This window comes from Anoplopoma fimbria, chromosome 7, assembly GCF_027596085.1.
Source record: "Anoplopoma fimbria isolate UVic2021 breed Golden Eagle Sablefish chromosome 7, Afim_UVic_2022, whole genome shotgun sequence".
Taxonomy (NCBI): Eukaryota; Metazoa; Chordata; class Actinopteri; order Perciformes; family Anoplopomatidae; genus Anoplopoma; species Anoplopoma fimbria.
Window position 1 is genome coordinate 5,427,301 of NC_072455.1, and position 11,475 is coordinate 5,438,775.

The 11,475-nt window shown below is 39.9% G+C and overlaps 2 protein-coding genes across 2 annotated transcripts; both read right to left on the reverse strand.

Annotated features, from left to right (window-relative positions):
• Window positions 1–1,476: 1,476 nt before the first annotated feature.
• Window positions 1,477–7,056, reverse strand: ltb4r (leukotriene B4 receptor). The gene is made up of 4 exons (XM_054601264.1): window positions 6,953–7,056; window positions 5,377–5,913; window positions 3,578–3,839; window positions 1,477–2,902 (listed from the first exon to the last, which is right to left on the reverse strand). Exons 2-4 carry the CDS (start codon window positions 5,853–5,855, stop codon window positions 2,507–2,509), a joined length of 1,137 nt encoding a protein of 378 aa, XP_054457239.1. The 5' UTR covers window positions 5,856–5,913; window positions 6,953–7,056; the 3' UTR covers window positions 1,477–2,506.
• A 1,747-nt stretch (window positions 7,057–8,803) lies between these two features.
• ltb4r2a (leukotriene B4 receptor 2a) lies at window positions 8,804–11,475 on the reverse strand. The gene is made up of 4 exons (XM_054601984.1): window positions 10,921–11,475; window positions 9,653–9,853; window positions 9,503–9,543; window positions 8,804–9,107 (listed from the first exon to the last, which is right to left on the reverse strand). Exons 1-4 carry the CDS (start codon window positions 11,473–11,475, stop codon window positions 8,804–8,806), a joined length of 1,101 nt encoding a protein of 366 aa, XP_054457959.1.

Consider the following 11,475-nt stretch of genomic DNA (forward strand, 5'->3'; position numbering starts at 1 on the left):
TAATTCACCTTTTATAAAACAGGAGGCTCACATGATTTAATTCAAGTAGTTGTAAATGTGGTGGGGAATTCCACACAGTCCAGAGTTTGTTTTTTTAAGGTAAGGTGTCCTGTAAAATCCCCAAATATTCAGAGGACACTGCACTTACCCCAGGCGATGACCTGACCTATAAACAAGAGGTTGAATCACCATCATTGGAGAGATGAAAATGTCTTTAAATTGAATGTTGGAAAGACCAAATAATCAACTATGTCCATTGTTGTATGTATGAGTTGAACTGGTGGCAAATGAGTTTCTCCGCCGGGTATTAATAAAGCTTTTCTAATCTAGTTATTGATTTTACAGAGAAGAAGGAGACCTGTCAGCAGATAGAAATTGTCCACTCATTCAAATATCTCGGAGTCCACCTGGACAGTAAATTAAACTGGAAAGAAGAACACTGATGCTGCATTAAAAAAAGAATCGGTCGAGACCTTTCTTCATGAGGAAGCTAAGCATATTTGATATCAGCAAAAAAGCATTTTTTTTTTTTTAATCAGGGAATCTTAGTCTTCTTTCATGCTGAGCTCCTTCTGCTCCGATTTTTAATAAACACTGTTAAATGTGGTTTTTAGATGTTGCTTTTTTGCTGTAAATCATTTCTCAAGTAGTTTTTTTATGGCTGAAGTTTATTCGTTGCACTGTGTTTTCTGATTTGTAGTTATAGCTGCGTCTATTCGTTGTTGTCTGTATGAATTGATTTGGTGGCAAATGAATCAGAATCAGAATAAGAAGCTGTTTATTGCCACGTACGTCACACATACAAGGAATTTGGCAAGGTGATTAATTAATTGGTGGGTACAGTAAATAACAAACACAGTGCAATACTAAAGACATTATTTAAAAATAGAAATATGAAAATATACAATAAAATATGGTAAAAAGTAAACAAGTTTCCCCACTAGGGATTAATAAAGCTTTCTAATGTAATATAAACTATTTCCAAGGTCAAGAATAAACCTTTGAACTTGAGATTTATCATGGTCCCTATGAAGAAAGTGTGTGGAATTGTGACATTGTTATTACACATCTCTTATAGCAACGGGCATCTTGGTTGCTACAGCTGCTACTATGCCACCAGCATTTCATCATCATCCTGTACTACTAGTTTTCACGATCAAATCTACTGATGTATGGCACTCACCAGCTTGAAATATGACTTGAAAAATTTCCACTCTTGCAATCTGATTCATAAAACTTTTAAGACTAACTATCAACCGCATGGCAGCTGGCAGATTGAACGTTTGAGTCAGGGGTTGTGAAATCGTGGTCAGAGATGATGCAGAGTGATCGGAAGCATGCTTTGGTGAAATGTTTCATAAGAAGTGATCTGCTCATGCTGCTGAACATTGCTCAATTGCTTTCATTTTGAAAGACCTGTTGCGAAAAAGACACTGCAGCGGAAATTCAACATTAAGAAAGCTTTATTAAGTTAACATATGTTGTCTTTTGTTTTATAAATGTAAAAAAAAAAAGAAAGCAATTCCCAGACATATAGAATATATTTGATAATTTACATACACAAAAAATACATGAATCATTATTAATAATATGTAAAAAATAAAAAAGGGTTTTAAATGCTAAAAGGACATGACAAAAAAATCATATAAAATATGCAAACAAATGACTTTGTACATTTCTGGATCAACACTGCTTTGATAAGAAAAACAAGCAAAGACAAGTAAGAATGTTTTCTCGGTAATGCTTTGAAAGTAAACAGTCCTTTTTTCTACAAAGCCATGCTAGCAGCTCTCTGGGGCTTTATACTGAGGAACAGTGGTGCATTGAGCTACATGCACCATTCTACTTTAGCGTGTTCGCATGCTCAATAATTAGCAGTAGACACAAAGTACAGCTAAGGCTGATGGGAATGTCAAGGTATTTGTACTGCAGGTATTTGGTCATTAACATAAATATGTGTGCCACATTTCACGCCAATCGATGAAATAGTTTTCGAGGCATTTCACTCAAAACCACAAATGCCAAACTCAAAGTGGCACTACGAGAAGCTGGGTTCACACAAACCATTGCGATTCATCCTTTGGGGAACATTAATCTGTGTATGAAATAAGTGACAATCCATCAAATATATGTTTTTAGATTTCATTGAATAAGTGAAAACGTTGACCCTCTGGTGGCAAAGTCATTAGGGTTCATCCTCTGGGGAACATAAATAAGTGCCAATCCCTCAAATCTATGTTTTTAGATTTTCATTGAATAAGTAAAAATGTTTACCATCTGGTGGCAAAGTCCTTATGATTCATCCTCTGGGGATCATGAATGTGTGTACAAAATAAGTGCCAATCAATCAAATATATGCTTTTAGATGTATTTGAATAAGGGAAAACTTTGAGCCTCTGGTGGCAAAGTCATTAGGATGCATCCTCTGGGGATCACGAGTCTGTGTCTAATCAATTAATTAAGAAAAGTAGTCCAAGGAAAACAGCTTGGCTTTGGAGCTTAAGCGCTACTCTTTCTGCTGAACACTGGTCAGAGTCTTGAGTTCAGGCCCGTCGTCCTCTTTGCCCGCCACACTGCCACTCCGGTCCTTGCTCTTGCCCTTGAAAGGCCTCCCCAGTTTGGTCGACAGCGTTTGCAGGACAGTGCTCTCGTCGGGTGAAGATGCGCTGCGGCTGGAGCGGCTGCTACGGGTGAAGATGGACGTGCTCCGGCTCTCCGAGTTGGTGGCCTCGAAGAGCTTGCCCATGAAGCTGAGGCCGGCCTTGCGGATGTGGGAGCTGCCGGCGAACACGTAGAGAATGGGGTTGACGGCGCTGCTGAAGTAGGCAAAGGCCGTGACGTTCGGACGAGCTGTAGTGGCCGCGCCGATCACCGATTCGCTAATCTGCAGCAGACCCACCACCTGGTGGATGGAGAGGGAGGTTAGAGGAAGGGAGGAAACAGAATAAAAACAGCCCAAAAAAAAACAGGCCTGCTCAAAAACAATGAGGCTGGTGAAGTTACCTATTATCTCTAAGAAGGAATACTGTTCTCACTCACAGTCAACAAACACCATCAACAGTAAGCAGAGTCTTAAAATATGATATTCATAAAACCGGGAAATTATGGGAATTCGGGGGATTCGAATTAGGTTGTTGTTCATTCTGAAGTTGAGTAAAAAGTCACTCTATTTGAAAATATACAGTGAATTAAATTATAAATATATATAGTTATTGATACGTCAAGTAAGCAGCACTGAAATGATGAAAAATATGAAGTTTTGTTTACTGATGGTGATAATTGATGGTTGAAGGTTATCGCCAACCTATGTGTTTATTCATCACAACAGTTTGATAGTCCAACTTTCCCAAACTGACATTTTAATAGGGTTTCCCTGCAGGTTTAAAGACAGTAATGTGTCTCTGAATTTACCTTTCGTAACTGTTCAGGGTTAGGGTTAGGGTTAGGGTGTTTTATCATTTCGATAATATTTGTGTTTTAATGTCCTGTTATACATTTTACCTCAAAAACACCACATTATCTGACTACTTGCACGTTTGGCATCTCATCCATCAACAAAAAAGCTCAACACAATCACCTCTATGATGTTGACGATGTGATAGGGCAGCCAGAACACTGCGAAGGCACTGATGATCATCAGGATGAGGCGGCTCCCTTGCCCTCTGCGCTGGAACTTGGCGCTTTGCAGCCGGCAGATGACGGAGGAGTAGCAGGTGTTGATGAGGGAGAAGGGCACCAGGCAGGCCATGATGGTCTCAAACAGGTACTGGAAGACCCGGTGGCCCACGTTTCCCCAGTGCGGTAGGCAATAAGTCAAATTGTTTCTTTTCAGGAGATTACTTCAGTAGAGGAGGAGGAAAAACACAAATAGAAAGTGAATGTGACAGTAGATATACTGAGTACAGTGTTCAGTCCGATCTGTGACAAAATATAATTATTAGTAACTTATATCAGTAATTGTCTTAACGTTCATAAAATCTATGACAATTGAGAGACAAAGCTTCCAAGTCACTCTTGCCATCAATTCACCTTTATGTATGGAAGATCAATAATGGCAAAACTATTAAGCACCCTTTAAAAAAAATGGTACACACACACAAACAGATACATGAGACCCAAAAAAAAAAAACACTAGTGAAGAGGAACTATCTCTCTAGATTTTTAAGGACGTAAATGTGTTTTAGCTCACTGCCTATCAGTTTTGGTAGTTTGCATCCTTTTCCAAACTCCACCTAACTAGGAGAACAGCCTCAATTGGATTTGACCTGGAGGTGAAGTGTAATCTTGTTAGACCACACCTACATCAGGGTATTTCCCAGTTTTCTCACTCAGCTATTGCATTGGTGTAAAACACCAAAAGGGTCAAACCACAACAGACAGATATTTTCATGTCTTGCTGCAATCTGTTGTCCCAAATTGTTTGCGACTTTTCACATTTGCAAAGAGCTCCAATTAAGAAAACAAGCTGGAGAAAAGGAAGTTGAGGCCTGATTTTAAACTCAATGAGCTCCTTGTCTGAATTTGAACTTGTTTCTTGTTTAATCAACATTTAGTTTGAGTGACTCACATCGGATTACTTTGAGCTCACGAAAAGGTTTTTCTACAGTGGTGGTTTAATTAGTGATGGTTCAAGGTAAGCGCTTTAAACCCTAGGCGCCACACCCAATACTTGAACACGGCTTTGAAAATGGTCAAAAATGAATTAAAGAAACCATATTTCTGATTAGAGTTTGTTTGTTATGAAACAAAATAGAAAATTGGTATCTTCTAAAGTCTTTTTATTTTTTCAATTTGCTGACATTCCCCAGCATTGTTAGATTAAAAAGTAAAATCTTTATTCTTATAAATACTCTCGTGAATAAATAAATAAAAAAGCTATCTTTATTGTCTACTATTATATTTTTCAACTACTTACTATTATTATTTATTTTTATTTATTTATTTATTTATTTATTTATTTTTTATTTTTTTTATTTTTATTTTTTATTTTTTTTTTTTATTTTTATTTTTATTTTTATTATTTTTACTATATTTAGTTTTTCTGTTGTGATGCCTTCTGTTGTCATCCTGTCCCCTTTTGCTGCTGTAACACAACTAATAAAAGATTATCTTAAAGAACTGAATTGTGACAAGAAAAATTCCATAGTACACCTCAGTTTACACTAAAAATTACAGCTTCAAGACACAATAAAGAAAATCAATAATTTAGCTGGGGGTTTTTTTTTTAGAAAGAGTTTGCAGAAAACTTTTTTCTTCCCTTTTTTTTGACAGACACACAGTTGACATTACCTTTACTCTACTTCAGCTCCCCTCTCCTTTGCAGCAGCCATGAACACCTCAACATAACAGATCAAAAAAGGACATTGTTTGTCTCACCTGCGGTAGAAAGGCATCGGCAGTGACAGGAGGAACGCCAGCACCCAGACCCCCAGCAGCAGACCCAGCAGGGAGCGCTTGGTTCTCATCCTCTGCGACAGAAAGGGCCTTGACACGGCCAGCCAGCGGTCCATGCTCATCAGGCAGATGAGGTAAATGGACACGTACATGTTCACACTGGACAGGTAATGCACCAGCTTGCACGCCGCCGAGCCAAACTCCCAGCCGCGGCCTCCGGCCAGGTAGCGCATGAAAAGGGGGGCGCTGAGCAGCACGAAGGCGTCCGCCATAGCCAGGTTCAGCACCAGCAAGCAGGTCACCGAGCGCTTCTTCACCCGGCAGAACACCGACCAGACCACAAACAGGTTCCCGGGGAAGCCCAGCAAGAAGGCCAGGGCAAGGATGGCGATGCCGACCTGGTGGCTGATGGGCAGAGAAGAGGAGGGCGGCTGGGTGGAGGCGGTGATATTGGATTCCATCAGGAAAAGCCTCTGAAGAATCTGAGTTTGGCTTCGAAAACTGTGAAACTGACACAACCTTTCAACGGACAAACAGGGCAGGAAACAGGATATGTTGTGTTAAGGTTTTTGAGGTTAAGGTTTCAATGCTGAGAAATATTGCACAACATAAGTTTATCTCTACACAACATGTTTCTGGAATGTGGTGGAAAGCTAGGTTGCCTGTAAGCATCATAAGAGGGGTCAAAGGTCATGAGTTGCCTCTTCGCAGATAGTAGGGTTCAAAACTGTATTACTTTCTTTCTTTCTCTTTTTTTAAAGTTCTAAGCTCTCATCAAAACTTTATGAAATGTTCAAATTAAAAAGGTTTCCGCATTTCTTGACCCAGTCATCACCTCATTACATTTTCCTTAATTGTCCAAATATATCTGAGAACATTAAGGTCTTATGAAGGACTACAATATATGTTGAATTCATGCACGGAAAATTTGTACTTTTACCTATTTTTATTCCTACATTATGTGGATATTGTTTTGTCTTTTTTAGTTTTTTTCTTTTTTTAGGCATAATAAGTCAAAGAAGGAGGGGAAAGCTGATGCATTTTATTTTTTATTTTTTTTATGTTCTAAGCTCTCATTACAACTTGCTGAAATCCCTGAGAGCTTAGATCCCATATTGCTTAAACCAGCCAGCACCTCTTTACATTTTCTCTGGTACTCCAAATAAACCCTAGAATGTTATGATCTTATGCAGAAGCACAGTATATGCTGAATGAATCTACATTACATTACATTACATCATTTAGCAGACGCTAATAATCTAGTCAGTTATTATAATTTATGTAATAGTTCTGTTTTTTACCACGTAATCTCTAAACACACGTTTCACACAAAACAAAAGATAATTCAAAAATAGTCTTGTTCATTTTGACAAACAAGGAAATTAAGATTTTTTTCAGAAATTTTCACATTTTATAAAGATTCACGAATCCTACTGCCCAGATTTAAGAGAAGACATTTTAACATTTTTGTCAAACTCTGTGATCTCCAGAGGAAACTTTGGAAATGATTCAAGTTTTGCTATCAGGATGTTTTAATAAATTGAATTTGTATACTGACCTTCAATTGCTGATCTCTTTTTTTTAAGGCAACAACTGCAGCTCCACTCCAAAAAGGTTAATTTTACAGCTCGCCTGATTTACTGTTGACTCCCGGGCTTCCCTCTTTGCTCTGAGGACTGCATGTGGAGAAAGGTACAAATATTGAGTAAGAGGATTCATGTTAGGGGAAGCCCAGTGACAACAGGAAGCCAGCTGTAGGGTTGCGACGTCGCCGTGGTTCCTCTTACATGTTTTATTTTATTATTTCCGATCAGTGCACTAAATACTACATGATATTATATGGGGAAAGTGTTGACACTGCACCAACAATGCAGCTTATTGGCACAGACATTTAAAATCACATTAAGAAAGAGAAAGATGTGGATATCATGTGGACCCACACAGTGTTGCGAAACTGATGATATCATTTTCGGGAAGAGTGGGAATGAACCGCTCAAGAGGTTGTCATGAGGGTAGATAAGTGAAGGCAGTGAATATTCCTGTAAACTGTCAGGAGCTTGTTGATACATGAGTGTTAAAGCTTGTCTCTAGTATCTGCATTGTCTGCTCGCTTGCACCAGACTTCAGATTTACAGCATATTCTGCTGTTGGACCGTGCTTCACAGTCTGAGAAAAAAAAAAAAAACTTCACTTCCTTTTGTATATATTTCTGCATTTCATTTTTTACTGAGCATGCACACAGTAAAATATCAAAACATTCCAGTTTAATCAGCATAATCCTTTCAATTTCCAATTTCCCTGCTGCGGGACTAATAAAGGATTATTTTATCTTATCTCTTATCTTATCTCTTTAGGATTTTCTCTTTAAAGCTGCACTAATCAAAGCACAGACCAAACCAGACTCTTTCTGAAATCCATGAAATGTGTGTTGACGCTAGTGTTGAAGTGTTACATTAAAGGAGCAGTCTGGCCTTCTAATCAAATGAATATGACTATTGTGCAAGGAGTCCCCAAACGCACAGACAATCATCAATCAGCTCTGCAGTTCCCATCAGCTCTATGCAGTTTTATTTTCATTTTTTTCAGATTATGGTTTTGATTTTACGGCCCAACACTTTAATGTTTTGATTCCCTCTCTCTGTTCTCATTGTTCCAGCAAAATAAGGCATATGTTTTCAGCTAAAATAAGGTCTCATAAACCCACTGTGCACTACCTGCCCAGCATCAAACATCAGACATAGCTGAGCATTCAGCAGCTTAAGAGCCGTGTATTTTTTTTTTACATTCATCAGGTGGCCTGAAACACGACTGCAAATGAATGCTAAAAGTTCTTTGGGTTTGTTACCAATAAGTTCACCATATCAACTTTCTGTGTCATTGTTGTGTTTACAGCTTGTTCCACTGCCCTCGTGTGGTAAAAGAAATGTATTCATGCAGCTTTAAAACAGACCAACAGATGTATGAGAGAAGCAAGCAAAGCGAAACACATCAGTGCGAATATTATAAAAACAAAGTTTAGTGCCAAGCTCTCAATTTGTGCTCGTCACTGAGGTATAGTAATTTTTACATTTTCAGTTCGATGCTTCCGTCAGGCATTTTGACAAATAAAACATTGCATTAACAAAATGGCAGAGAAAAATTGTGTACATTCATAAGGCACCACCTGGGTCCTGGATAATAATCCACATTTCTTCCGTATGAAATAGTTCAGCGCAGAGCGAGGCTCATAACTCATCAAATATACATTTGTGTCAGCTGCTGAATCCTTTCTTGATTGGCAGGAACCAGCTGTGCACGTTCAACCCCGATGAAGTTTTTGAAACTGGACGTCGATTCAAAGGCCTCAGTGGCTTCATTTTATAGCCTGAAGGAACAACATCAGCTTGCAGCCCTCAGAATCTCGTGTCCTCTAGTTACCATTCTTCACTGGTTTGGTATTAGAGTTTGAGTTGGTAACAGAGTCTTGCTCTTTGTCCTTTAGCATGACGGCATCCGCCTCTTTGTCTTTGTCACGGCTGTTCTGGCTGTTCTGTCGGCTCTTCCTGGAGGCCGAGTCCAGCCCTGTGCCCTCAAACAAGCGGGCCATGAACGCAATCCCTTCTCGCCGGATGTATGACTTTCCTGCGAAGAAGTAGAGCACTGGGTTGGCGCAGCTGCTGATGAAGGCTATGGCAGAGGTGACAGCTCGGGTCTTTTGCCATATTAATTCCAGTCTGGGGGTGGAGAAGTGAGGAGAACATTTAAGTAGGAACAAATGACTGACTTTGTTTTTATCAGAATGTAAATAAAAGGTTCAGAGACTATATGCATAATGAAAAACTTACTTGTAAAAGTAGTAGTACCACAGATACCACAAATATTCTCTTATAAGTAAGCCAGGCTAGTGGTTTCCACCTGCTCCCAGTATGCTAAGCTAAGCTAATCGAACACCCACGAGTGGTGTCAAACAGCCCCAGAATTCTGCATTAAATGGCTCAATTTGAATCTTACACAACTCCCAGCTGTAGACCATGGAACGCATTATAACACTGATAGTTGGTTTGTGTTTGAATTTTTAACATTAGCTTTACAAAATAAGAGGCATGCAAGTTGTTGTGTCATCACTTACTTGTTTTTAACTGCACCAGGTGGATACAAAGCCCATGTAACCTGAGGACAATGGAAGAATGGATGAGTTAATAACTCTGAAAACGTGATGCTATTAGACCTGGGCACGCAGTGAATACATTTAAAGACTGAAGAAGGATGTATGACATACTTGCACCATGTTGATGACGTGGTAGGGCAACCAGAAGAGGCAGAAGGTCAACACGATGGCCAGGATGAGCTTCTCGCTACGAATGCGACGGCGGAACTTGGTCTGTCGGAGCCGCCGTAAGATGCAGATGTAGCTGACTACAATGACAACGTATGGGATTAAGAAGCCAAACACAAGCTCCAGCGTGTACTGGAGAACCACCTGTGCATGGAAGATAAGATGAGAGAATAGAATTGAATATTCATTAACATTCAGCATTACATGAAATTACATGCCGGCTACCCCAAAAAGGAAGCGAGAGGATAGTGTTTCAAAATCTAGACATGCCAATGGGATTTAAGTCTTTTTATATTGCAAAGCTTAACTGTCTGCTTTAAGAGACAAGATACACAATCTATTGGTTTTGGGTACATTGGCATTAATTATCAGTGTTTGTCCTGTTGTTCAGGACAAAAACTATGCCAATGGAAAGTCAATTAGAATAATTTTTTTCATGGTGGGCACACAAATTCAATTCATCCGCAGAGCTAGTGATGTAGAATTAAATATTGAGAAAGAGCACTGTTGGCAAGTTGGAGAGGAGGTGGATGGTTCCAACAAACACAGGACTTTCAACCACAAGACCAGAGCTCGACACCGCGTTGTGGTTTTGTTGCCCAAACCTAATGTTTGTGGCGGTTTCCCTAAACCTAACTTTTTTTTTTGTTGCATAGACCTAACTGAACATAGTTATTTTAAGCCTGAACTACGATGTTTTTCCTTAACCAAATTAAGTGGATGTGTTGCCTAAACCAAATTTTTGTTCTGTAACGTTATTTCGTGCCTAAAAAACGATTTGTGTCCCATTGGTGATTAGCTTAGCTTAGCAAAAATGAAAACTCTCAAGCTATCTTATTAAATAGCACATTGTATTTGCCTGTTTGACTCATTCACAGGCTAGAGGTTGCAATTTTTATGCTAAGCTAACCCAATAGATCATATTTAGCGAGCAGACATTAGACTGTGGTATCGAACTTCTCCTCTAACTCTCTGCAAGAAGGCAGAGAAAGCGTATTTCCTGTTCATTCAAATGGCACCAGTTTAGGGCATCCGTTTGTCTAGCAGCATCTGAAACCATCCTTTGCTTTCAGAAGTGGTCGGACGACACTTCAGATGATCTTCATTCCAAGCATTTCTGTTATTCAACTAACACATTTAGAGGGTTTTGCAGCATTAGCGCTCAATTGTTTTTGATAATATCAAGATTATCACGATTTTTAATTACTCACATCGTCGCGTTTCTCATGGACAGATTCGCACTTAGACGTAGGCTTGTCCTGCTTTCTGAAGATCATAGCTGGAATGGAGGCGACCATCACCAGCACCCACACCACCGCCAGCCCGCGCATCACAGTCTTGCGGCCAGTGATGATGCCGACGCGCTGAGGCCACAGCACCGCCACCAGCCTGTAGATGCTCATGAGCATGATGAGCTGGATGGATGCGTACATGTTGACCAAACAAAGGTAGAAGAGGATCTTACACATCACATTCCCAAACACCCACTTATTCATCGCCAGGTAGGTGATGAAGAACGGGGTGAGAGCCATCAGGGAGCCGTCGGCGATGGCTAGGTTGAGGATGAGGAGGGTGGTGACGGAGTGCCTCCGGGAGCGCGCCAGGATGCTCCAGATGATGAAGACGTTGCCGGGGAAGCCCAAGAGAAAGACGAGGCCCAGAATGAGCCCGCCCATAGCGTTGCCAATGTTGGGGCCAGTGTTGGTGACAATGTTGTTTGGATGGACAGTTGTCCAAATGGAGGAGTTGTTCACTAAAGGGTCCAT

Coding starts and splice junctions, on each gene's coding strand:
- ltb4r (XM_054601264.1), bottom strand. CDS start 5,855: ATGGAATCCAATATCACCGCCTCCACCCAGCCGCCCTCCTCTTCTCTG. Junction 3,840..5,376: donor CCGATGCCTTTCTACCGCAG/GTGAGACAAACA, acceptor CCTCTACTGAAG/TAATCTCCTGAAAAGAAACA. Junction 2,903..3,577: donor ACATCGTCAACATCATAGAG/GTGATTGTGTTG, acceptor TCCATCCACCAG/GTGGTGGGTCTGCTGCAGAT.
- ltb4r2a (XM_054601984.1), bottom strand. CDS start 11,475: ATGGACCCTTTAGTGAACAACTCCTCCATTTGGACAACTGTCCATCCA. Junction 9,854..10,920: donor TCCATGAGAAACGCGACGAT/GTGAGTAATTAA, acceptor TTCCATGCACAG/GTGGTTCTCCAGTACACGCT. Junction 9,544..9,652: donor ACGTCATCAACATGGTGCAA/GTATGTCATACA, acceptor CATTGTCCTCAG/GTTACATGGGCTTTGTATCC.